A 27,497-nucleotide genomic window follows, 5' to 3' on the forward strand; every position below is an offset into this window, starting at 1 on the left:
AACAGTTTTCTGAGTCAGCAAAGAAGTTACTCCCATAATTGACAGTTAAGACTGTCTTTTTTTTTTTTTTTTACTTTCCTCTTACATTGACATAGAGGAAAATATTAACCAACATTCACTCCTTGGTAACCTGACACCACAAGGTTACACCCTTCAAAAGCTTGGCAAAAATCAATGAAAGCATTCTGTGAGAATCAATTGGTTACATGGAACTTGCAATTGTTTATTATTACTAGAGGCTGGGTGCACAAATTAGTGCAAGGGTGGGGTCCCTCGGCCTGGTCAGCAATCGGTGCCTATCCAGGCCGTCTCACCCAGTCCCTATCCCGGCCAATCAGAGTGGGGGGATGGGAGGGGGAGGGACTGTGGGAGGTTGGCTGTGGGAGCACTTTGACCATCAGGTGGCAGCTCCTGCATTGAGTGTCTGCCCCCTGGTGGTCAGTGTGCATCATAGCGACCAGTTGTTTGGTTGACTGGTCATAATGGTCGCTCAGGCTTTTATATATATATATATATATATATATATATATATATATAGATAGATAGATAGATAGATAGACAGACAGACTAGAGCAGTGGTTCTCAACCTGTGGGTCGCGACCCCTTTGGGGGTTGAACAACCCTTTCACAGGGGTCGCCTAAGACCATCAGAAAACACATATATAATTACATATTGTTTTTGTGATTAATCACTATGTTTTAATTATGTTCAATTTGTAACAATGAAAATACATCCTGGATTTTCATTACGAATCGATATTTACATTACAATTCATAACAGTAGCAAAATTACAGTTATGAAGTAGCAACGAAAATAATTTTATGGTTGTGGGTCACCACAACATGAGGAACTGTTTTAAAGGGTCGCGGCATTAGGAAGGTTGAGAACCACTGGACTAGAGGCTCGAAGAACAGGGGTCTAATGAGCATATTACCCTTTTATTATAGAATTTTTGTAAATCGTGTGCTACATATCCTTACATCAGTACAATGTATGCTAAACTTACATATTATATACATATATCTGCATACATCTCCTTTCCCCCCCAGAGTGCCAGTTCAACATTTATCAGCACGCCTCTGAGTCTCAGGACACATTATCCATGTGTCATTACAGAAACATTCACTACATGCCAGGAGTGATACAGCTCGTCAATGACGAAATGACCCCACCTGGGTCGGGCACACATCGCGAGCGGCACAGGCGGGACCAGAAACCGAGTGACTCCCAAGGCCGGCAGCTCTCTCCCGGGACCGACCTGGAGCCCCGGGGCTGGTCCCCATCCCCGGCAGGGGTGGCTGCGGCCCGAGCGCCCGGGAAGTGAAAAGCGAGGGTCGGACAGGGACCAACAGCCAGGCGAGAAGCAGCTCGCGGCCAATAGCGGGCCAGGCCGCGCGTCACGTGACGCTTTCCGGAGGCCGGCGCGAGCCCGCCCTGGGGGAAGGGGCGTGGCCACAGCCTCCCGGAAATGACGCCATCCGGGGGCTGGCCTCCGCGGTGGCGGCGCGCGCCCCCCGCCCCCCTCTATGAGGCTGAGGCCGCGGCGGCCGTTAGCGCTGTCGCTCCGGGGCCCGTGGCGGGCGGGGCTCCGGCGGGGCCCGGCCTAGTCCCCACCCCAGCCCGGCTCCCAGCCGCCCGCCCTCCCGCCCTCTCCCCGATGCAGGGGGCCGAACTCCGGGATGGCGAGGCGGCGGCGGCGGCGGCCGCTTCGTACCGCGTCCTGAGCCGCCTGCTCGGCTATGGAGAGGCGGCCCCCGAGCCAGGCCCGCCGCCGCCGCCCCCGGGCCATGGTCCCCCGCCGCCATCCTTCCTCGCGCGGCCCGGGGCGCGGGGCTCCCGGCCGCCGCAGCTGATGGTGTTCCGCAACGTGGGTCGGCCGCCGGAGGAGGAGGACGCGGAGGCAGCCCCGGAGCCCGGACCCTCGGAACTGCTGTGTCCCCGGCACCGATGTGCCCTGGACCCCAAGGCCCTGCCCCCGGGGTTGGCACTCGAGCGGACCTGGGGCCCGGCGGCTGGACTGGAGGCGCAGCTGGCAGCTCTGGGGCTCGGGCAACCGGCGGGGCCGGGGGTCAAGACGGTTGGTGGCTGCTGCCCATGCCCGTGCCCCCCGCAGCCGCCCCCTCCGCAGCCCCAGCCGCCGGCTGCCACCCCGCAGGCCGGGGAGGACCCCACGGAGACGAGCGACGCGCTGCTGGTCCTGGAGGGCTTGGAGTCGGAGGCCGAGAGCCTGGAGACCAACAGCTGCTCGGAAGAGGAGCTCAGCAGCCCGGGCCGCGGAGGAGGCGGGGGCCGGCTTCTGCTGCAGCCCCCGGGCCCCGAATTGCCCCCGGTGCCCTTTCCGCTGCAGGACTTGGTGCCCCCGGGGCGCTTGAGTCGAGGGGAGCAGCCGCCGCCGCCCCCGCCGCCGCCCCCTGCCGGGCCCCTCCGGCCACTCACTGGCCCTTCTCGGAAGGGCTCCCTCAAAATCCGCCTCAGTCGCCTCTTTCGCACGAAGAGCTGCCACGGTGGCTCCGGTGGCGGGTCCGGGGCCGGCAAGAGGCCTGCGGGGGAGCTGGCTGCTTCGGCCGCGAGCCTGACGGACGTGGGAGGCCCTGCCGGCCGGGAGCTGGACGCCGGGAGGTAAGACCCGCTGGGGGCCTGGCCGCCAAACTTGTCTTTTGTGCTTCATTTCCCTTGTATTCTAACGGGATCCTGAGCCTTCTTCGGCCGTGGTGTTCGTAAGGAGGCAGCGAATTGGGGCTTAAAGGTGGTGACATGGCTCATTAGGTCGGAGCTAATTAGGGGAAACGGCTTTCCCCTGCGTTCATTCCCCCTGACGTTTCTCACCTGGTTAGCATCCCTCCCGTTCAGAGGTGACTTGAAACCATGCCTCCACCCCTAGCCTGGCCCGGCTTTTAAAGTTTTCCCAAGGTAGGTGTCTGTCTACCATGAACTCTCACAAGGCGCTGGCTGGAAATGTTTGTCCTTTGGGACAAAAAGTTGGCGTTGCATTGTGACCACCTTGCTTATTTCTCTTTCTGTTCTCCCAGCAGCCCACCCCCTCCTTTCACACTCAAGCATACAAATGATGTGATGAGTTGTAGGCCCACAATCAGCTGGGCCTCTCAGCACCAGGATTTCATGTTTTCCTGGTTGGTTGGTCTCTTAGGTACTTGGTATCTCAAGCCTGTGTGCTGACCACTGTCCGTGGGAATAGAAAATAGCTTTGCTGTCAAGCCCATGTGAGAATTCCAAGTCTGAGCAGTAGAAGCATTGGTGCATGAGTTCCAGGCTAATGGATGAAATTTCAAACTTAGGCATTGAGGTTTTCCCCCTGCATTTCTGAAGGGTGGACTGCTCTCTATCATCCAGTATATTGGTTTAGAAAGCTGTCACCTTTTTGTGTCAATGAAATGAGACTTCCCTCGTGGTAACTGCCACTGTGGTTTGTGCTGCTGAATGGATTCTTAGAAAGGTTGGAGTTGGTTTTGGTGCAGCTCATGTGATGGATTCTTGAGACACACTGGCAGCCACAACCCAAGGCTGAAGAACAGGGAAACATAGATTGAGAACTTTGTGCACCAGAATCACGTGGGGAGTTTTGAGAAAAGATCAGTATGTCTGAGAGCCCAAGAATTTGATATTTAAAAAGCTCCCCAATTGATCCTGAAGTATGACCTGGACTGGGAACCACTCATCCATGGGCTTCTCTTTTCAAGGGAACTTGGGTCCCCCAAAAGGAAAGTGTGGGGTTACTTTGACGTTGCTGCCCTTCCTGAACAGCTGAGCCAGGGCCTTGTTTTGGGTAGCAAACCAACCAAAGTCCCTAAAGAAATCAGTAGGTTGATGCATGTTTCCCCTTCAGGTAGACCTGTTTCTGCATTTGCCTCCAGCGAACTCATGCTCAGGTCTTAAAAAGTGTGTGGCTGCTGAAACAGCTCTTTTGTAGTAGGCTCTGCATTCGATGCTCCACTTAACCAGTATAAGATGAAATTTTCATCATGTGGGGGGAGGGCAGGATTGAAGCTGTGGGCAATGACATAGGACAGATTGCTAATTTTCTTGTGATTTGTCTTGCCTTTGTTCCATATTGACCAGGCCTTGGTCTAAGATTCCAGAGACGCTAGATATGAGGTGTGGCGTGAAATTAGCTGCTCCGTCTAATAGATTAGGAAGAGGAAAAGGCATATAACATTATACGGTTTTTGCCTTTGGAAGCAGAATTTAATGGTCATTGGCTGCTCTGTCACCAACCCTCACACTAAGCACAATACAGATTTCTGCTGCAGAGCAAATTGGGCTGTAGATCTGCAAAGCTTAGTTCAGGGCACTGGAGAATTACATTTTTTGGTCCAAGGGCTTTTTCTGATGAATTGGAGAAGAGCTAGGTATCTGTGTACGAACGTTCGGTTGACTGCTGTTAGGCAGCTTGTTGGACAGAGAATGTGAACACTTAGACTCCATGTAGAACCCCAGCGTCAGCTGTGGGATGCTGGCCAGTTTTGCTTTCTTCATGCTTCTCTCTCTTTATTCTCTAGTAACAAGGTCCCTATCCTGATCTTGTAGGAATAGAGTGAAGACAAGAGAAGTGGAGATGGAATATTTTGTGCTTTTGGAGAAGTAATAAAGATTGAACTGGTGATTTTTTTTTTTTAATGCTAGATTTGCTTGTTAGCTTTTACACAGCTTACTATGTGCCAGTCTTGCTGGCAGCCTCGCAGCTGTGAGAAACTTGGTAAGTCTGGCCAGGGTAGTTGTGACTTCTATGGATCTGCACCTCCTAAGGAAGGAAGAATGCGTTTGGATATTTAGCTTGTTCTCTTGTTTTGATTGGTAGGACCTGGAAGCTGTGAGAAATCTCAGTCTCTTGCCAGAAGGTATATGCCTTCCGCCTTAATGATGGTTGGAATCTCTATAGTCTTTGCTGTATAATTTGGGGCTTTTGCAGTAACCTCTGGACATGATTCTCTTTGCTCTGCTTAATATCTACCTTTCCCACAGTTATCACTAGAAAATACTTCCTACAATCATTTTATAAGGCTAACAGTTTCCATAGTTTAACATTAAGAAAAACTTTAGTTCCTTTCCGATGTTTTAGAGTGTGCTAAGTGGACCTGCCTGGTTATTTTGAGTCTTAAATCTAGTATGAGTTAGCTTAGAGAACTCTGAAGTGAAGGATGAAATGGGCCCACCAACTAACCAGGTTTCTGTTGTGGAGACTGGGCTAAGCCTTTAACACATATGTTGAATTCACAGAGCTGGGCTTGATGCCTGAGGGCTTCAGTGTAATATAGAATTGCTATTTCAGGAAAACCAGAGAAGTTCCCTTTTCTGTTTCACATATGTTGAGCTGATTGTCTTCCTTTATATTTGGTGAGAAATGGTATTTGATCTGACTTTTTAAAAAATATTATCATAATACACACTTGGTTGTAAAGTTTCATTGTTTAAGTTTTTTTTTCTGAGTTAATGGCTAAGGCTATTACTATCGATCTTCATAGTTGTGAAGTGGAAAAATGGAGAACAGTTCTGTAGTCGTTTTCTATCTATTTGTTTTTTTTGGGGGCGGGGGGGAGATACAATTCTGGAAGAGAGGCAGGCTGCCTTGGCATCAGTTTGGGACCCTGCTGTTGTGGACAGAATTGGCAGACATGAGAAACCCTTTTCTCTGTTTCCTTGGGTCTTCAGGTCCAAGGGGGTAGTTTTAAGAAATAGCATGACATAGTGAGAGCAAAATGATTGTATGGTGTGATGAGGAAGTTCTGACTCTACGTTTGCGTTTTGGGTCCATACTCTATTGATCTTTTTTTAACTATTTTTCACAAAGTGGTTGTGGTTGTGGTTGGCAGCTCTTGTTTGGAACGAGCAGCCTGGCCTCAGAAATCTCTGTCCATTTGAGTCTTGTATCTTTCACTCCTTAATATTTATTGCCCCTGCTAACATCATCCCTAAGGTTTTAGACCTTGCACTGTACCTTTTGGCTTTTCCCTGGAAGTTCCCTCCATAGGTTCTCTAGTTGGTTTATGGTCGAGTTTTGGATCTGACCTTGCTGCACAGATGTCTGTGTATTGGAACTAAAAATGAACACATGGTTTTTGTGCCTGTAGCACATGAACAGACACTGGCTTATGACGTGTTGAAAATGGCACAGGCTGGCTGACTTGGCACTGTGTGCTTTAGCAGGGGCAGAGGTAACTTGCGGCTGTAAAGCCTGATATTTGGACATTCTTGCTTGGAAGTTACTGTAGAAAAGAACATGTGTAAGTCGTAAGGCATCAGTAGAGGAGATTAATGGACAAAGAAGGGAAGGCATTGCTATTTCATTGTTTATATTTTAGGTTTCAAGGAATTTGAAAAGTGGCCAGTGGTTATATCAGTGTGTTGTCGGCCTGTCTAGTCTAATTCTTTTAACTCCTTTTATCCCACAGATCTATGCCATACAATTAGCAATTTTCAGAGTGGAGATGGACAGAGGCCTTCTGTCTCTTTGTTACGTGAAGCACAGGCAGTGCTTAGCTGTCACAAAGGACAACTTAGCCTCAAAGAAGACCTTTGCCTAAGGTCTCTTGCCACCCACCTGAGGCATAGCCCACTAGCAAAGTTAACAATGGCTTAACTTTGCACCCTAATGATCTGGGGAGAAATAAAATAACATGGGAATGGGTTATAGAAAGGTTAGTTAAAAATGTTGTCCCTATTATTCATGCTTTAAAAAAAAACACACAGCACATCCAGCTTTTATCATTTTAAATGTTTCATATATGCAAAAGGAGGTGTGTGTGTGTGTGCACTATAATAATAAATGCATACCTAGGTACTCATTTCTAAGCTTAGCAGATACAATGTTATCAGTTACCTTTGAAGACCCCTGTGTGTTGTTTCCTGATTATATCTCCACAGCTACTGTAACCACCGTCCTCAATTTTATGTTAATCATTCCCTTGCTTTGTTTTTTTAATCGTCGTCTAGATTGGTCTTTTCATGAGTGACTGCCATTAGAATGCTCCCAGGATCCTTGAGACAGAAACTGCTTTGGATTTTCAGTTAGCGTCTCCCCGAAGAGAGAAAGAAACACTTATTATTAGCCTTTCAGCCTCTTAGACCTACCTCTCCAAACTTCCAGCTCTGAGGCCCCCTTATTTGCCAGGAAAAAACCCATCCCAGGGCTCTTAAATGACTGTGCCTGGGTTTAGATTCATATGTATTTCTTTTTCCAGATCCTAGAAACTATGATTTCCTTCTTCAAAATGCTGGGGGCGGGGGAGGAGATGAGGTGGAGTGAGAAGGCCTCCGCAAGCTGTGTGCATTTGGGTACTGCCGTTCTTCAGTACTTGGCACCGAAGAGATTCGTCCCCAGCATGGGCAGATGGCGGAGTAATGCAGCTTCCTTTGAAAAGAGGCAAACAGCCAAGTGGCTGAGGTGTGAACCCTTTGAAAGACCAGTGCTTTAGGTTTCTCCTTGCTGAGTTTAATATTGTACCCATAGTTATCAAATAAAAATCAGTTTGGAAGCTCTTCAGTCTTAAAGTTCATGTCCAGTGGCATTAACTTTCTATTTTAGCCCTCTGGAGTGTTGGAACTAAGCTGCAGACTGTCATGAGCAACTTTTATAAACAGGGACCATGCATCATGCTTGTGTCTTGCATGATGCAGCCATTCCTCCCGTGGGTGCCATGGATGGGGCATTTACTAGTATGATGGGCACCATCATTAGACTTCTTGTGTCTCAGCATAGAGGGAGGTTGCAGAGGGAGTTCGGGAGCGGAAATCTAGCTTCTGGGCTATTTTTGAGTAAGATCTTTACAATATGGTTTTGAAATTTTGTTTGAAGTGAGTTCTGAGAATCTCAGATATCTATGCTAAAACCTAAATGCATAAAGATCTAAAATAAAATAATTTTAAATATGATTTTCTTTGCTTCACCTCTCCTCCTGCATCGGTGCAGTTGAAGTTTCATTTAGTCCTTTGGGTGAGAAGAATTTTGGAAGGTGAGCCAGCTACAAGGCCCAGAGTCAGGCCCTCAAATCAGTGGTGGGAGGTTTTTGTTTGTTTGTTTTATAATTCTTTATTGTTGAAAGTATTACGTATGTCCCCCTTTTTCCCCATTGACCCCCTCTAGCCCATCTCCGCCCCCCCCCCCCCCAGGCCTTCAGCACCCTGTTGTCAGTGTCCATGGGCCATGCATATGTGCATACAAGGTCTTTGGTTGATTATCTCCCACCTACTCATCCTCCCCTGCCTTCCCCCTGAGATTCCACACTCTGTTCCATGCTTCCATGTCTCTGGATCCACTCCGTTAATCAGTTTATTTTGTTACTTATATTCTACATATGAGTGTGATCATATGATACTTGTCTTTCTCTGACTGACTTATTTCACTTAGCATGATACTCTCCAAGTCCTTCCATGCTGTCTCAAAGGGTAAGATGTTCTTTTTTACTGATGCATAGTATTCCATGGTATAAATGTACCACAGCTTTTTTTATCCACTCATCTGCTGATGGGCACTTGGGCTGTTTCCAAATATTAGCTGTTGTAAATTGTGCTGCTATAAACATCGGGGTGCATACATTCTTTCCGATTGGTGGTTTGGGTTTCTTAGGATATATTCCTAGAAGTGGGATTGTTAGGTCAAATGGCAGTTCCATATTTAATTTTTTGAGGAAACTCCATACTGTTTTCCATAATGGTCGTACCAGTCTGCATTCCCACCAGCAGTGTACTATGGTTTCCTTTTCTCCAAATCCTTGCCAGCACTTGTCATTTGTTGATGGTAGCCATTCTGACAGGTGTGAGGTGATACCTCATTGTTGTTTTAATTTGCATCTCTCTGATGATCAGTGATTTTGAGCATTTTTTCATATGTCTCTTGGCCAACTGTATGTCCTCTTTGGAGAAGTATCTATTTAGGTCCTTTGCCCATTTTTTTTTTGGTCCCCGTTTTTTAATTGCATTGTTTGTCTTCCTTTTGTTAAATTGTATGAGTTCCTTATATATTTTGGATATTAACCCTTTATGAGATGTATCATTGCCAAATATGTTCTCCCATACAGTGGGCTCAGTGGTGGGAGTTTTTTAAAAGTCTGGTTTATTGAGGTAGGACTTACCACCTAAAATTCACCATTTTTATGTGTCCAGTTCTATTAACACGTTAAGCGCCCAGCCTGTTTTGTCTTCTGGACAGAAAGTATAGTGTCAGTCACCGGTGACTGACTGGGCGCTTAACATGTTAATTTTGATAAAAGTATATAGTCATCATGACCTCTGTCACAATCAAGATATAGCATATTTTCATCACCTCCACAAGTCTTTCCCTAGTGGTCGTCAGTTCAGTCATCCTGAGGTGATTTTTTAAATAATGTGCACTGTTTTATTTATAAAATTTATCTTTATTGTTGAAAGTATTGAACTTAGCACATTTCTAGCCAGAAAGTCTATCTTTTCACAGGAGATCTGGGTTTTTCCTGCTCGCTTCCTGGAGCAGCATCAAGGGGAAATCACAAGGAGAACTGTGTGACTGGCAGTTCAGAGAGGAGAAGGGGCCATCTGGTTTGGGTGCCAGGCAGAGCCCTAACCTAAGGAAGCCCCTTGTTAGTTGATGGCTTTAACCCATGGCTTGGAGACATTGGTGCATGCTTTTCGTGGTTGAAGATTACATGTGCATCCTGTAGTGCTGGTCTCAAACCCAAATCTGTTCTCTGGTTCACCTTGCCACCTGCTGTCCTAGGAGCAGGCCCAGAGGGAAAGCACCTGGTCAGATCAAGAGGCTTTTTCTTCGTTCCCATATGCAAATCAACTGTGTTTCTGACTTCCTCTAGAAATAGACTTGCTAATTACCACTCAAGGTGTTTTACTCTCTCAATGCGCTGGGTGAGGAGAGATCCAAAGGGATTTCTCATGCTTTTGTAGGCTGGTGAATTCTGTAGCCAGATCTATTTAAGGAATTGCCTTAATTATTTCATTCTCCCCCTTTAAATTTTAGGCTTTATTACAAAAGTGTTGCTGATAATGACTGGGTTTGCTTTGTTTTTCAGTGCATATGGAATTGAGTATTGTAGAGATTTAACCACCCCCCAGCCCTTATTCTCTCTGTGCTTTTCACCCCCTAGGAAACCCAGGTTGACAAGAACTCAAAGTGCCTTTTCTCCGGTCTCCTTCAGCCCCCTATTCACAGGTAAGGGTGATCTCTCTCTCTCTCTCTTTTTATTTTTCCTTCTGACATCTGAAAGCAGGAGTCTTCTGAGACCTGTCAGGAAACACTTACGGATGCATTGCAGAGGGAGCTTCAGGCCTATCTGTGGTTATTTTCTTCATTCCCTGCCTGCTGGGTTTGGGGTGGGGCTATTTTTATGGTGTAGAATGTGTTCTTGACTCTGGATGCTTTATAGGTTGAGGAGTGACTGCTTGCTGGTAATTAAGTGACCCTGGCAGTTATGCCGTCCTTAGTTCAGGGTCCTCACTTATAAATTAAAAAGAGGAATTACATATTTATAGGCTCGCAGTGCATGAAGGACTCCTGAGAAATCATACAATTCCTGTCTCTGCTTCCAGGGGAGTTCATGGATTAGCTAATAAACATGACCCATGATTATCTGGTCTATTTTTAAAGACTTTGAGCAAAGGGGATTACGTGAACTCTTGACTTACCCATTTTAGGGGCTAGCAGTTCTTGCAGCTGTTAGAGTTCTTCATTGTGTCTAATTTAAGTCTATCATCTAAGAGCAAGGAACACAGTTGCTAAAGAAGGAAAGCAGTTGAATGTCCTTTGGGCAACTGCCTTCTCTTTAATGGGGAACTTTTTCAGAGGGAGACCTTTTGTTATGTCAGTCAGATGTGAAGCTCCCACTTGAATAAGCTGCATAAAAGAAGGTCTTCGCATTGCTTCAAGTCTCAGAAACTGGGCACTCATTGATTGTGACTGAGAAGATTTTTTTAAAAATCCCAATTTCAAACTCTTTTGATACTGTGTCCCTCAAAAAGGTGATTGGAAGAATTATGATTAGGGGTAGACATTTCCAGAGTTAAGCAGGCTAGTGGGACCCCCACCCCCAGCCCTTATGACATAGATAGCCATGAGCTGTCAGAACAAGTGTGTTGGTACCTGTAATAGGCACAGGTGAAGAAGGAGATCTCTGTTTTTACCTCAAGCCCAGAATTAATCTTTTTACATATATATATATATATATATATATATACACACACACACACACACACATATATATATATTGATTTCAGAGAGGAAGGGAGAGGTAGATAGAAACATCAATGATGAGAGAGAATCATTGATCGGCTGCCTCCTGCACGCCCCCTACTAGGGATGGAGCCCGTAACCCAGGCATGTGCCCTTGACCGGAATCGAACCCGGGTCCCTCCAGTCTGCAGGCCGACATTCTATCCACTGAGCAAAACCGGCTCCGGCCGGTACTAAATGATCTTATCCTGTAGTAATATATCCTTCTGGTGAATAATTGTTTCCTCCCTAAAGTAAGGAACCCACATTTGAAGTGTTCTTGTTTCACACAGCTTAGCTCTTTTGGACGATGTTTTTATTGAGGTGCTACACCTACAATCTAGACCTCTCTGACCCTTCAGGAGGCACACTTGTCTGGGTTAATTGCATTGCTCTGGGCATCCAGCTATCGGTTACTAAGCTCTGTGATGAGTCCAGTATGTAGTACAACTTGCACTGATGACTTTTAGAAGAGCTTTCTGTTTATCTTAATCTATGTTCAAGAACTTTGTAAAAAAAACAACAAACCCAAAGCTGTGTATTAGGTTCTAAAAGCCCTGCTCCTGACCTTTTAGAGACATTGGTCTCTAATAATAATAAAATCCAGCTTAGGGGCTAATTGAGCCTCCTGAATAAGAAAAAGATGTTGGAAATAACACCCTCAAATTAGAGAAATCCCGAGTTCTGACCTATTTTTGGCTGTCATCCTTAGTTAATAAAATACCCTTCATCCTCTGGTGACTCAATGGAGAGAGGGTAGATGGGGCTGGGTGGCAAGGAAGAATGTATATGGCAGAGAACAGAACTGCATCACATGCTGGGAAGTAAAGAGAAACCACATGTCATCTCCCTAACCTCCCACCCCCAATCAACTTCCTACTGAGAAGCTTCCTCTAAGCTTACCTGACTCTTGGCTGACTGTGGAAGTAGTTAATTATTAGGGTTGTAAATGTACTTTTCAACCTTTGTAGCCTCAGTTATTAACTAATTCATATCTGAAATGGGTTCTCTTACGAATGAATAGTGTGAAACCTCTAGACATGGAAAGCCGTTTAGGAAGAAGTTGGGGCTAACACTGGGACCTGTATTTGCATGCAGTGTACCATGCAGCTCTTACAGTTTTTGGCACTTGCTTTCTATGTTCACTTGGGCTTATAACAAGCTGCTCGCTTTGCTCCCTACGGCAGAAGTATGCAAGTCTATAAAAATAAATGGTTTCCATTTGAATAAAGATGGCTTGGTCAAGGTTATATTGTCAGTGGCAGAGTCACAATGAGTTGACTTTCCCACTGTCAAGCCCATGTTTTTATCCTTAAAGAATCCTTGACCATTAAGATGGTAAAGAAATGATAGCATTTAAAATTGACTTCCCAGGTGTTTAGGGGGTGATTCCACCCCTGGGAGCATTAGATTTTGAGCTTTTTGAGAGCCAGGGACCTCTAACTTCCCTTGCTTGCCCTTTGCTTTCCTTTGCTCTGGCCTCAGCTTTGGGCAGGGTGTTCTATAACGTGCTTGCTCCATGAATCCCTCAGGTGAAACAGTATCGCTTGTGGATGTGGACATCTCTCAGCGGGGCCTGGCCTCTCCACACCCTCCAACTCCCCCTCCTCCTCCGAGAAGAAGCCTCAGCCTCCTAGGTATAGTCTCCTCCACTCTCCGCCTTCTTGCTCTAGTGGGAGGGGGAGCTCTCGGACCTGTTTTTCTTTGCCAGGAGCCCTTCAAGCTCCTGGGTTTCTAATGATGACCCAATTATTTCCTATCCCTTTCTCAGCACCCCTATCATCTCCTTAAGTGGTTGAATGAGTGTCTTACCTGCATGCTATTACAGCATTTATTATCCATGTGTTATTAGATCTGCATTTATCTTGCCCTGAATCTACAGCTAGTGGGCTGCTTTAAGAACATCCTTACTTTCCTGCAGAGGAAACCAGATTAAGATGCTTGTTGCCCTCTGTACAAAAAGACAGGGTGAAGGTCAGGCCATCTTGCCCCAGAGGGCAGCCTGATAATCCTTCTCCGCCTCCTCTGCTTCACCTTGCCCAGTCTCTGCTCATATTTCTGAACCTTTTGCTTTTGTTCTCTCTTCTAGATGATATCAGTGGGACGCTGCCTACATCTGTCCTTGTGGCTCCGATGGGGTCTTCCCTGCAGTCTTTCCCCCTACCTCCGCCTCCTCCGCCCCATGCCCCAGGTTAGCTTAGCTTAGAGACGAGACTTGCAAGAGTTGGGAGTACAAATGATAAACTTTTTGAAGTATGGGAGAAATCTATTTATGGGAATAATAGAACTTATGAGAAAGCTTATAGAACTCCTTGGAAATGAGGCCAAGAACTGATTTTTCTAACCTGTTTTATTTATGGAGTTGAATTCGATTTTTGTTAGAGATAAAAGACAATTGAATTTTTTTCCTCTTTTTGTTACTGAGCCTTTTTTTTTTAATCCTTGAGTAGACATCACTGAGGAAACTAATTTCAGGGCAGTGAGGAGGTTTAATATATTGCTGATTTTCAAAGTTCTGTGGTTTTTCTAAGCTTTTAGTACTGACTGCAGCCTTGTAAATATGTAGCAAGCATTTAGTAGCCCATACCTGCTTTGCCAGTTTCCAGTACCCAGGAATAAAATGAATGAAATCGGCATTTTTTTCTACTTGCCTGGCAAAATCGTTACACTTCCTGGGCAAGTAAGCGAGTCACTATTTCCAAGGCTGCTTTCCCGGCACTTCACCTCGAGGTGGGAGAAGTTGGAATCACTCTAGGCTGGTGAAGGCCCTGAAGTAGTCACCTTAGTCAGGTCAGTGAGCAGCTCCCCACCCCCTTCCTGGGGTTCAGTGCCCTCACCATCCTTCACAGCTTCCACAGCCCACACAGCTTTTTGTTCCAGCCCATCAGCTCTTTCCCACTGCTTTGGCTTTCACCCTTTCCAGCTTAGCTTCTAATGCCTTGCCCCTCTTCAGTTAGCATCTCTGTTTTGGGAGGAGGGTGTACTAGTGGGTGGGAGCATCGAGGGTAAGCGAGTGACCACCACTCTCTCACCTTACAGATGCATTTCCGCGGATCGCTCCTATCCGAGCAGCTGAATCCCTGCACAGCCAGCCCCCGCAACACCTCCAGTGTCCCCTGTACCGGCCCGACTCGAGCAGCTTTGCAGCCAGCCTTCGAGAGTTGGAGAAGGTAGGTGGCACTTGAGCACTGGAGGCTTGCCTCCTCTCCTACTCCCTAGTTCTGTACTGGCTCCCTTTGTATTATTTTTACAGGGAGAGTAATTTCCTTGTCTCTATATTTATAGTGACAAAGCAAGATACTACTGTTATCAATTCTTTAAAATATATTGTAAAATTGAAACGTGGGGGTGGTGGTGGAATTGAATGTGATACGGAAAGGCTTGGAGAAATGTTTACATAGTCTAAACTGACTGGCAGATTAACTGACTCGGGTTGCCCTTCTCTTCTCTGAAGGGCCTTGGTAATGGAATGTAGAATGTTCCTTCTGCTGCTTTGGAGGGTTAAACGTATATGGAGCCTGGTGTGTATCGCTAGTGGTTGAGACACTCCTACAGCTCTCCCTACTGAAATGTTTCGGAAGTGGGGTTCTCCTACGGCGAGAGAGATTGTGCTGGACACTTGGACATTTCTCTGTTCTGTTAACCACGTGACTGCTTTTCATCTTTGATAGTGTGGTTGGTATTGGGGGCCAATGAATTGGGAAGATGCAGAGATGAAGCTGAAAGGGAAACCAGATGGTTCTTTCCTGGTACGAGACAGCTCTGACCCTCGTTACATCCTGAGCCTCAGCTTTCGGTCACAGGGCATCACCCACCACACTAGAATGGAGCACTACAGAGGTAAGAGCGGCTAGTGTTGGAGGGAAACCTTTCTCCACCTTTGCTATTTGACTTTTTCTTTTTCTTTTTTTAATATATTTTATTGATTTTTTACAGAGAGGAAGGGAGAGAGATAGTTAGAAACATCGATGAGAGAGAAGCATTGATCAGCTGCCTCCTGCACATCTCCCACTGGGGATGTGCCCACAACCCAGGTACATGCCCTTGACCGGAATCGAACCTGGGACCCTTCAGTCCGCAGGCCGATGCTCTATCCACTGAGCCAAACCGGTTTTGGCAGCTATTTGACTTTTTCATAGGACGCATTCATAGAAATGGAGAAAGAATCTCATAGAGTCAATTGAATGCTGATATGGGCACTGGTTTCAGTCACTAGAAGAAAAGTTGGCAGGGGTAGGGATGAAAGTAAGGATTCCATTTAAAAGTATTCTCAGCATCTTGTTTCCTAAAATAGGAGGGCCTAAACAAGACTATATATATAGAAGCTGAGGTGGTGAGGCTTTGGATCGTGGGCGAGGGCAGGACAATAAGTTGAGAAACTCAAATATATATATAGTTTATTGATTTTTTACAGAGAGGAAGGGAGAGGGATAGAGAGTTAGAAACATCAGTGAGAGAGAAACATCAATCAGTTGCCTCCTGCACACCCCCTACTGGGGATGTGCCCGCAACCAAGGTACATGCCCTTGACCGGTGCCTGGGACCTTTCAGTCCGCAGGCCGCCGCTCTATCCCCTGAGCCAAACCGGTTAGGGCTAAACAAGACTATTGAAGAACAGAACAAAGCCAGTAAAACTCTCTTGGTAGAAAAAATAAATAACCTAGACAAATTCTCCCAAACTTCGTTCATAATTAAACTTAACATTTAGAGATGCTTTCTGTTAAATCATATGGACAGAGAGGAGAATTTAGTGTTGATACTGGACTGTTCTGTTCTGAATTTCTTTGCCTGATAGTCACATCAGCTCTTGTGCCAGTCAGCATGGTGATGAAAATTCTCTCTTGGTCAACTTTGTAGTCTCTTAGGAAATAGTCATCAGAACTCCAAGAGTTTATGAAATCAACGTGCTTTATAGACTGTCTACCTGCTTCCCAGGTGGTACCCCTTTCTGTGTGGTCATGTTGTGCTTAATGTTGCCGCCATGTCTAGAAGATGACTAGTTCAACACCACTGTCTGGATTAACTTTGCAGCAGGGCATTCTGTACTTAACTTGGGCCAGAAACTTGTGACAATCATTGGTGGTAGGACTGGATAATGTATCATTTGTTGAAATATCTGCATATGTTATACATTTTAAAAGTATAGAGAACTTTGGGGAGTTTTAGGGACTCCCATCTCTCACACTTTTCCCATGTGTGACCCCCTTAAATGAGCTGTATTAGACATCCATCTCAAACGAGTCTCTTTCATGCTCTTCTGAGGCACCACCATGTCTTTCCTGCCCTCAGCCATGTTCTGCTGGATTTATTTGATTTGCTTCTCTTGTGAGGCAGGAAGTAGCTGTTTAGGTCAGCATGGTTTCCTCTGCCTCTACCTTTGTCTTAGAGATGCATGAAGAGAAAGGAACTTCAGTCCAAAGACCTGAGCATTCATTAGTTAGATCACTGTGGGACAGACTGCTGCCTATTTTCCTACTGTTCCTAAAAGCAAAAATCAGACAAACAAATGCAAAACAAAGCATTTCAGAGTGAAGTATTTTTATAAACCTATTTTAAAATAAATGACTGGGCCATGGGAATAAATGTTTGACCTCTAGGTTCCTGATAGGTGAGATGCCAGGAATGAGAGAGCTCTTTCAAATGGTTCTCCAGTTACTTTTTATTGAAAGGGACTTTTCTTTCTTGAATAAATGGAATTTTTAATAGAAGCCTTGTGGGCCTTTTAGTTGCCAGTTTGCAATAGAGCATTTGTCTCGTCTTTTTAAGTGATACTGTAAGAGTAGCTGGAGAGACTCAGATCGGCAGTTTTCTTGAGTGATTTAGTATCCCCTTTGTGGGTGATTCTTTTGGATTTAGAGCTTTAGTTTTTTTTGTTTTGTTTTGTTTGAAGTCCTGGAAATTCAGATTCCCTTTTACCTTTGGGATCTTGAAGTTTGGGGTGGGATCTTTGTAACATGTTGGGGCATTGAATTTTAGAAGTTAAAGGAAAGACATAGAATTTGATTTTTTTGTGCCAACACATACATTAATGGGTAATACTCACAAAACCTCTCTTCTTTTCTTTATTCAACTGTCCCATGAATACTTGAAAACTTGGATCTTTTTGAGGGGAATGTCATTTAAACTCACTTTTGCTATGGCAGTCTTTTTCCCCCCCAATTATAGTTGAATTCAATATTAGTTTCAGGTGTACAGCCTAGTGACTGCACATTTATATAACTTACAAAATGATCCCCCTGGGTAAGTTTAGTACCTACCTGACACCATACATAGTCTTACCATAGACTGTGTGTGTGTGTGTGTGTGTGTGTGTGTGTGTGTATATATGTATGTATATGTATTTAATCCTCACCAATGGACATTTTTTCCCATTACTTTTTCAGAGAGTGGGAGGGAGGGAGGGAGGGGAGAGGGTAAGGTAGAGGGCTCTATGTCCTCTTTGGAGAAGTGTCTACTCAGGTTCTCTGCCTCCTTTTTAATATATATATTTTGATTTCAGAGAGGAAAGGAGAGGGGGAGAGAGATAGAAACAACAATGATGAGAGAAAATCATTGACTGTCTGCCTGCTTTTTAATTGGATTTGTTTGGAGTTGTTTTTTTTTTGCTGTTGAGGTGTGTGAGTTCTTTATAAATTTTGGATATTAATCCCTATGGGATGTATCATTGGTGTATATCTTCTCCCATTCAGTAGGTTGTCTTTTTGTTTTGTTGATGTTTTCCTTTGCTGTGCAAAAACTGTTTAGTTTGATATAGTCCCATTTGTTTATTTTATTTTCCTTGCCTAAGGAGATATATCAGAAAAAATATTGCTAAGAGAATTTCAATAAAGTATTTTTATATCTTTTTTCTGACTTGAATTATTTACTTTAACAAAAGCTTTGTAAGACCTAATTTATGTCTTATTAAAGGCAATATCTTTCTTTCCATTAAGTGTAGAACAAGTAGGAACAGGTGGCTTCAGGGACCTTTGTCTGATTCAGCTTGCCCATAAAGTCTTGCCCTCCGAAAAGTGAGAATCCTAAAAATGTGCAAACCAGCTTTCCAGATCTTTTTAAAATGTTTTACATTTTTACCTCTTCTTAATTTTCACCGGTAGGAACCTTCAGCCTATGGTGTCATCCCAAGTTTGAGGATCGCTGTCAGTCAGTGGTGGAGTTCATTAAGAGAGCCATCATGCACTCCAAGAATGGGAAGTTTCTCTATTTCTTGAGATCCAGGGTTCCAGGTATGGCTGTGGTTATTATAAAATGATTTAACTTACTTGGGTATAGTCTAGTCTAGTATCAAAATGCACCCTCCCTCCAACAAAGGCCACACTTGCTTGAAGCTTTTTATCTTGGCTCTTACAGGAAACCCTCTTTCTAGGGTCCAGTGGTTAGGTCCCTACCCTTGTACATTAATCCCTAAACATACTGAGACGGAACCTTTGCTTCTCTAACCACATGAGTTAGAAAACTGATCCTTCCTCCGATGTCCAGGCATCATGTGAATAGTTTATACTCTGAGATGTCTCCTTGTCCCCGATCCAGGCATCTTACACTTACATGTGAAACAGAGGTGAGAGCTCTCAGCTCATTTCCACGGAACAGGGAAGGTAAAAGAGTGTTCACTAGAAAGACAATGGGAAGGGTCAAGAATAGATTCTCTTGAGTGAAATATAGTAGTTGTAGTTCTGCAAATGGAAATCAGCAGCCTTGGTGGAAGGAAGCTTTTGCACAGAACACATAGGTAAACTATAAAGAAGCCCATTTCCTTTCCCTGAACTCTTCATCAGGGAAGTCATAGTTGCATTGTTCCTACTGACTATTCCTCTTGGTTTTTCATTCTTGAAGGACTGCCACCAACTCCAGTGCAGCTGCTCTATCCAGTGTCCCGATTCAGCAATGTCAAATCCCTACAGCACCTTTGCAGATTCCGAATCCGACAGCTCGTCCGGATAGATCACATCCCGGATCTCCCACTGCCTAAGTATGATGTGGTCTTTAGGGTTGGGGCAGGAAGGAGGGTTACTTACAAATGTTAGTGAGGCCTGCAAGCCAATTCACAGGCAGAGCCTGGCAGTGTTCACAGGTTTCACTTCTCCTTTGTCCTGAACCTAACTCTAGAACTGTTGTTACATTGCAGCCAGAAGGGAGGAAGGTGTGTGTGTCAACTTCCCTTCTGCAGTCTCTATGAAGGGTGGAGGGAAGGAGACAGAACTATAATGAAGTGAGAAAATGGGAATTTTGTTAGGGTTGCAAAGTGTTTGGTGTAGTCTCAACCATATAGGGATTGAAAAGAAGGAAGAGTTGAACAAAGGTGGTCTTTCTTTTCAATCTACATAAATGACACTTTGTGTATATTCCTCTTATGTTTTTTACAGACCTCTGATCTCTTATATCCGAAAGTTCTACTACTATGATCCTCAGGAAGAGGTATACCTGTCTCTAAAGGAAGCGCAGCTTATTTCCAAACAGAAGCAAGATGTGGAACCGTCCACGTAGCGAGGGGCCCTGCTGGTCACTACTGAGGGTATGGGCTCTCTGCCTCTCGTCCAGCCATGTCTCTTCCTGGGCAGTTGTCATCATGCATGGGCCTTGTCCCCCAGCCCCCACCATCCCGTGTGTATGCGAACATCTGCCCGTAGAGTTACCACATCTGATAACAGAATCCCCAAGGGGCACCCCAGTTGGAAAAGAGCAGGTAGACAAAGGAGACTTCAAGAATATTTTTTGCCAAGCAGCGTGCAGGCTGCCTGCTGGAGATGAAGAGGGACACACACATGTGTAACGAAGTGCTCAGCCTTCTCTCACACTCCGCTGAGCTCCCTGTTACTGCACAGATGACATACAAAGCTGGAAGCCAAAGGGGTCTTTATCAAAGGAAACTCAAACATGGCTTCAACCGCAATAGAAACACACTGCATTGAGAGCCCCACTGTGCCCCACGGCTGGGGATGGGGGAGAGGAAAACAGCTCACTCTTCCCTTTAGGGTCCATTTAGGCCGCTGAAAAGGAAATTGGTCAATAGAATGAGTGAATTAACTAAGGAATTCACTTCTCTAAGAGGCTATTCTCCCATTGCTACACTAAGTTCTGCTCACTTATTTTCCCATAACGTATCGTGGAATACTGGTCTGTGCAGATGAGTTCTAGTTAGTCTTTTAAATTTCATTAAGGTGAACATTGAAAAGTAGAGGTGAGTAGGGACCAGATTCCCACAGAATAGTGGTTTTGGTAGTGTGGGTTTACGTGCACAATCTCACATTCTAGTGATGGGGTGCGTGATAACTCATCCCCATCTTTAGTGTGGAGTTTCCTTTTTAAAAATACATATATTTTGCCCTGACCGGTTTGGCTCAGTGGATAGAGCATCAGCCTGCAGACTGAAGGGTCCCAGCTTCAATTCCGGTCAAGGGCATGTACCTTGGTTGCAGGCACATCCCCAGTAGGGGGCGTGCAGGAGGCAGCTGATCGATGTTTCTCATCGATGTTTCTAACTCTCTATCCCTCTCCTTCCTCTCTGTAAAAAAATAAAAAATAAATAAAATATATTAAAAAACATATATTTTTATTGATTTCAGAGAGGAAGGGAGAGGAAGAAAGAAATAGAAACATCAATGATGAGAGAGAATCATTGATCGGTTGCCTCCTGCACGCGCCCCTACTGGGGATCAAACTCGCAACCCGGGAGTGTGCCCTGTCTGGGAATTGAACTGTGACCTCCTGGTTCACAGGTTAATGTTCAGCTCCTTTTTTAATCCCTAGAGTAGGTAGTCCTCGGTGGGGAGGGTGGTAGAAATAGGCGGAAAATTAAGGAGTAAGGAAAATGGAAAGAGGGAAGTTAGAACCAGTTTTTGGCATCCAGGTTATAGGCTACTCAGGCCTCCTGACAAAGGCTGTTGCTGCATCCCCAGCCAGCTACCGTGTTTGTGGAAGTGTTTGGCTCCATTCTCCTTTTGAGCTATACTCCAGAGGCTGGGCTATGCACTTCACTCTAGTCTGATTCCACTCTGGTGAACCCCTCTAATTTCTTTTACCTCCCCTCCCCACTAGGCATTTGGTTGCCAAGCTCCGGTTTTGAAGAACCAAATGAAGGTACCATGAAGAGAGGAGTGAGGAAAAACAAGAGGAACTAGGAAGGGTTGGGATCCTCTGTGCAAAGACTTTGGTCCCCTCGCCACCCTGGGGCTTGGAAGAAGCACACAACCACGCTGTCCGAGTGGGGCTCCAACCTTTCCCACCCGCCCATCTGGTGTCTTGGAACTGGATGAGCTCCTGGAAAACTGGAAGAAGTCTCAACACTGTTCCCTTTTCACAACTTTTGTTTTGGATATTTACATTTCTTGGTATGGAAAACTCAAAGGCAGCTGGGTTTCGCCCGTTGGATTGGAAGTGGTGGGGAGAGTGAGCAGGTCCAAAGGAGGGTTGGGTCGGGGATTGCCAGTGCCGGTCAAGCAGCTGGTGCCAAAGGCAGATGCGAGTCTTCACCATTGACCTTGAAGAAGGGGAGAAGGAGTCCAGTGCAAATGAAGTTGGGAGTTTCTGGAGGATGAGAATCTGCTTCTCTTTAAGCATATGTAGCTTCAGTAGGAGCAGGAGGGAAAGAGGTGGGTGGTCTGAGAAGATTACTGCACAAAAACTGGCAGATGGCCTCTGCTGGGGGAAGTAGTGACTCCTTGAATCCTTTCCTTTTAATTTAGGAACCTGATTTCAGAATCACCTCTCATAGAAGCTGGATTCGTTTTGTTTTACTTAATTTTTAAGCTCTGTGACCTCAAGTTAACCTCATTCTTTCTCCATCCTCAACCTGTTCCCCAAGATAACTGTACATTTCACTATGGTCATGGTCACATCATTCCTATTGCTTTTGCCAGCTGTCAAGGCAATAGTTTTTTCATCACCTGAGCAGTAGCGCTCCAATCATGGCTGCTAAAGTTAATGGAGCGTGCCTCCAGATTCTTAATGGCAAACCGTACCCATGACTTAGGAGCCAGTGTTACTTACCTCCACATGTCTGTCAGCTAGTGAGAGGGACTGTGGAGGAAGGGTGTGAAGCGAAGCTATCGTGGTTGTGCTCTTCCTACAGAAAGCTCTCTAGTGTCTCCACTGTAATAGGATGTCCTTAGGTCAGAGAGGAGAAGAGCGCTACATCTCATGGTGTATCACTGTCGCCCACTTCTGGAACGGGAGGTAGCAAGGGCTTCTTCATTTTCCTGTGTTCTTTCTGGCAACCCAAACATGTTCCTGAGTCAGATCCTGTTTGTCCTCCTTTGACTGGGATTCTGTCATGCTGATTTCGGAGTTGCCAGTCTTCCAGTGGAAGGGAGAAGGAGGAAGAAAAACTCCAGTGCTTCTCAATGGCCCTCAATTTTCTCTGAAGCAAGCCATTGTCAGATCATGTAAGATTATGTGTTTGCTTTTATGTAGAGTTACTCTGGGGAAAGCTTTGCTATTAAGATGTGAAAATTGAGCTGTTTGGTCTTTACTGCTCTTTTGCAGTAGTGTTCCATTAGACTGCCTCATTTGCTTCCTTTATGCTTATCTCTGTCTCATCTCATTAGATAAATAGTACTGTCAGGTTTCTCGTTTCCTGATGGCTTGGGGTGAGGCCCAGTGATTTTGGGCCTCACCTTGTAGCTGAGCAGGGAGGAAACGTGCATTGTTATTTGCCTCTGAAGAGGTGGCCCCCAAAATGAGCTGTGAACCATAAACACAGCCACCTCTGGTTTGTCAGGAGGTCCCTCTTTCTGGCCTCCATGGTAGTCTTACCAGCCAGTTAAGACTGTGATCCCAGAAATGGACTTGACCTGTGAGTCTTGCTTCTTGAGGGTACAGATTAATTTGCCAGCTTGCAGAAAGCACCACCCCACCCCCACCCCACCCCCACCACCGTAGAGCCTGAAGTCGAATCCATTTGGATCCTTGAGTGGCTGGTGTGCAGCTACCTGGGATTTTTTTTAACCACTTTAGCTATAATTTAAAACCATTCTTAGTGTTTGTTTGCCTGGCTCTGGGCTGGATATGGAGGAAAACACAAGTGGAAGACAGGGTATCTGGCCTTCATGACCTTTTAGGTGACTGCCACACATGAAGCAATTGGAGAATGATTCCATGGCAGAGAATCAAGGGCTGTGTTTAAAGAAATTCAGAGTGGGTAAGAGCAGGGTAGACCAGATGGTGTAGGAAAGCTGAGGCGGTGAGGCTTTGGATCGTGGGCGAGGGCAGGACCATAAGTTGAGAAACACAGGAACCAAAAGCATGGAGGCAGAAATCTGCATGGTGTATACTGAGCAGGGCACAGCCCCAAGTTAGAGCGGAAGCACCTCAGAATCCAGGAACTTCCAGGTATGGGGCAGATCTGATTGCTGAGGGCTTATGATGGTAAACTTGGGTCCAAAGCCAGAAGTCACCTGGGTTCCTGCCCATGGCCAAGGACCTCATTGCTCTCAGTGCAGCCTGGGTGAGGGAGGCAGAGCTCCCGGACCCTCTGTGCTACCAGGGTTTCTGTTGGAGATTTCCCGTGTTCAGGTACAAGTGCAAACCCTCTGAGGAGGCCCCTCACCCTGTCCTCCTTTTTCCTGGGAAGGGTGGTGTTTACCTGTGTCTGAGATCTGTCTGTGCTTTAGTCATAGCCCAGGCTGCAGCCTAGCCCTTCCTCAGTAGAGCGGGCTAAAGGCAGAGTAGTACAAGGGGAGACAGGCTCCATCAGATGTGGAGGAAGGGGTGTGGCGGAGGTGCCAGCCTGCTCAGAGTGAACGGAGCCAGAGCAGCCCGCCTGTGGTCAGCACTTCCCCTGCATCTCTGTGGCTGGGCCCACACCCTCCGTAGCTAATTCTGTGCAGTGCTCATTGCAGTGCAGTCTACGGAGGGTCCTTACTCCTTCTTGGTTGTATTTTAAAGTCACAAACTGGAAAAAGCTCTCACTCCTAGAGACCCCTCATTGATAGCTACGGTGGGTGGGTGGTGTCAGTCCCCTGAGGGCCTGTCTGTGTAACCCTCGCTGTTTAAGGTTGATCTGCTGGAACCTTGCTCACTGTGAGCTAGTTTCAACTACTGCTACAACTTGCTACTGCTTGAAACTGTGCTGAGGGAGGAGCACAGGAGTAAGGGTGAGGGGGTTGGTGTAGGGACTAGGTAAATGGGTGACGCTGGGAGTTTGGGACCATTGGTGATGACCTTGGCCTGGTCTCCTGCCTGTGGCTCATTATAGTGAATGTGTATTCACTGGAGTCTGAGCCGAGGACTTCAACCATCAGCCTCCCGTGAGGAAAGACATGGCTGGGAGCTCGCCGCCCAGTTTATGCTCCTCCACTTCTTTTCTCCTTTTCACTTAGCCGATTTTGCAGGCCCCTTATTAAGGCTGGGAATGATGTTAAAATAGCTGTGAACACCCATGCAGTGTGCATCCTGGAAGAACTGGGGAGCAGGGAGGGTGGCTAGTGGTCCCGGATCTGGGTGTAAGAGACTAGAGTGGAGCTGATGCCCTGGGGTGGCCGCCCATTCAGGCTTCACCCAGAGCCCCCAGAAGAGCTGGGCCTGCTAGGCGCCCTCAGGGCCCAGCAGGAGGTGGGGGGTGGGAGGAACTTTTCCCTTAGGTTCCATCTGTCTGCCCTGCTGCCTCTCCCTTGGCCTTGAGCCCTGAGCGTGGAGGACTGGGCACTGGCATAGAGCTGTGGCTGCAGGAGGCAGTGTGAGAGTTGTGTGTGCGTGTGTGGTGTGTGTGTCTTCATTTGTGGAAGTTTTGTCACCAGTTGGGGTGTTGAGAGCATCTCCATTGTGGGGAGACTTGCCATTTGTTTTCCACTTTTAAGAGAATGACATGCCCCCTGTCCCTAAGGGAAGAGCTTTTGAGTTAGACATTTTCCCTATGGGAATCCTCTTGGTTTGTCTGTGGGAAAGGGGGGAACAGATGAATGATTTTTTATCTCTTAATCGTCAACACAGCTGTTCTTACACTGAATTTGTGCTATTGCATACATGTAGCCATCTTTCTTTTCACTGCAGCAGTGTTTATTAGTAGTTCAAAATGATTTATTTGCTCCTGGGGAGTAAAACCTTTTTTATTAAAAAAAGAAAAAGAAAAAAAAAATGTGACCCCCCTTCCCCCGTGATTGTGATCAGATTATTGGGCCACAAAGCTCAAGAAGGCAAAGTCAAGTCTGCCAGTCGCCTCATCGATCCTGTGTGACATTGGAGCCTTCTTGCTCAGCACAAAGTGACAGGAGGCCTGGAGATGGAGAGCAGAGCCTTGGGAAGAGTGAGGTGGGGTTGGACCGCAGAGATGGGCACTGGGGACTCGGGTGCTGCAGCTAGAAAAATAGATATGAATTGTATTTAAAATATTGACTCTAATCTGCCAGAGAAAGACCTTTCTTTACGTGCAGATTCTATGTTGTCTTTGTCCTTTTTATCCCTACTTGACCTTCCTTGGTGTAGGTGCTGTCCATTTCTTTCCTGTTTCCTTCCTGCCCTTTCTACCCCCTTCTCCCATCTCTTTCCCATCCCCTCTACCTCCCGGAAAGCCAGTCCTGCATGCTGAGTCTGTGACCTGCCTTCAAACCCATCTCATCTCATGTAGAGGGTACCTGGAACTGCTCCCTCCCCGTCTCCCAGCCCCCCTCCTCTGCCATGCCGAGAGGCATCAAGGGGCAGGCAAAAAGCAGCCAGCCGTGGCGGAAGACATGCATGTCTGGTTGCAGCTGGACTGCGATCTCATAGTTGCCCCTGGAGAGAGAGTGCAAGGAAAGCTGAGGGCACTCCTGATCAGAACCCAGGGTAACATAGCCCCGCTCAGACTGCATCCTAAGCCCCCTGCCCAGCTCAGGTGGAGCTGAAGGCTGGTCTGACTACTCATCCTTGGTGCTCCCTTAAACAGGGACCTTCCCTCGCTGTTAGGCCCAGAACCTATTCCAAGGGACAAGCGTAATCCAGGCACCACGCTGTGGGCAGGCCAGGTAGTGGAATTCCCAAGCTGGTGCTGCCTGTGGCATAGCCACTGCTGTACATTTTTTGGTTATTTTTAAGAAACTCAAGGCGGGTGTCATTCTGTGCTTGGGTAGTTGCCAATCCTTCACCAAAGGGGAACCACACCCCCTGCAACCACTTCTGCCCTTGAGCCCCCACCTGCCACCCATACCCCTGCCCTCCTCCAAGCCAAAGCGTGGCCTGGCTTTTATCTTCCCATTTAGTTTTTCTCCTTTCCTCTCCCTTTTTGTGCTTAATTTATTAAAATAGTTACTGTATAATTTATTTTCATAAGCTATAAAAAATTACTAAATGGTTAAAATAGACTTGCAGGCCAATCTTAAATGGGGTGGGAGGGGCTGACGGTGGGGTGGGCAAAGATGTTTTGATATAAACAAAACAAATGCACTTTGGGTGTGATTTGGTATTTTTCTGGGGCTAGAGGGGTGGGTTGGGATGTCCCTGTAGGTTAGTTCCAGAGCGGGCTGTCTGTATATATTGTAGTAATAGGCATGTTTGACTCTTGTGAAGGGACATTAGTAGCTGCTGCAGGTCCTGTTTGGAACCCCATGTACAGTTCCCAGTTTTTTGTAAGTGTCAGTGCGGGAGGCATTTGACTCTTGTGTTTGTATCTCCTTTTTATGATTGCTGTACTGACCCATGTCTTTTTGGGGAGGGGTGAAAAGAGATTTGAAATAAAACTGTTTAGAAACTACTTCATATTATTCGAGTGTGTGGTTTTCAGTTCCTCTCCATCTCGTATGACTCCTCACACCACACCCACGAAGGTCAGATGACCCACTCTTCGGGATCTGGGAACCCCTGAGACATCAGTCAGCTAGAGCGCATCCAGAACTGGGCTTGTCAGAATCAGAGATGTTGAAAATGTTTTTTGCATCTGATGACCGCTGCTCCTTCCTGAGGACGTGCAGGAGCCTTTTTGCCTTGGTGAGCAGGGGTGTGGGGCTCATGTTTTACCTTAGAACATAGTCTTCCTAGTAGATCCCTAGGCTGGCAGTTAAGGTTTCATCAGTTTATCTGTTCCCCTCGGCCTTTTAGCTCATGTCCTGGAGCTGTACTCGGGGGAGAAAAAGACCAGGTATGTTTCTCTATGACAGTTGTGTGTACTTGGAGCCACTCAAGTCTCTCCTCTTCACCTTCACACCCAATCCATTACCAAGCTCCCCCTGAGAGGGCCAGTATACCACCTCGCACATTTGGGGAATTTTCTGTAAATTCCCTGCATCCTCAGTGTGGGAAGCATGTGGAGTAAAATAAAACCAGAGTTCTCAGAAGTTGCATTTCCCGAGGACTGACTAGAAGTGCCTCAAGGAGGGAGTC

At 46.2% G+C, this 27,497-nt stretch overlaps 1 protein-coding gene across 1 annotated transcript; it reads left to right on the forward strand.

The window, feature by feature from the left end:
- The first annotated feature begins 1,643 nt into the window (after positions 1-1,643).
- SOCS7 (suppressor of cytokine signaling 7) lies at positions 1,644-26,871 on the forward strand. The gene is made up of 10 exons (XM_081110557.1): positions 1,644-2,620; positions 10,090-10,154; positions 12,743-12,847; positions 13,300-13,401; positions 14,250-14,380; positions 14,882-15,050; positions 18,308-18,436; positions 19,044-19,179; positions 19,574-19,722; positions 21,246-26,871. Exons 1-9 carry the CDS (start codon positions 1,659-1,661, stop codon positions 19,692-19,694), a joined length of 1,920 nt encoding a protein of 639 aa, XP_080966683.1. The 5' UTR covers positions 1,644-1,658; the 3' UTR covers positions 19,695-19,722; positions 21,246-26,871.
- Positions 26,872-27,497: the final 626 nt, after the last annotated feature.

This window comes from Myotis nattereri (genome assembly GCF_964212035.1).
Source record: "Myotis nattereri genome assembly, chromosome: 16".
NCBI classification, from domain to species: Eukaryota; Metazoa; Chordata; class Mammalia; order Chiroptera; family Vespertilionidae; genus Myotis; species Myotis nattereri.

Coding starts and splice junctions, on each gene's coding strand:
- SOCS7 (XM_081110557.1), top strand. CDS start 1,659: ATGCAGGGGGCCGAACTCCGGGATGGCGAGGCGGCGGCGGCGGCGGCC. Junction 18,437..19,043: donor CTTGAGATCCAGGGTTCCAG/GTATGGCTGTGG, acceptor TCATTCTTGAAG/GACTGCCACCAACTCCAGTG. Junction 19,180..19,573: donor CCGGATCTCCCACTGCCTAA/GTATGATGTGGT, acceptor TGTTTTTTACAG/ACCTCTGATCTCTTATATCC.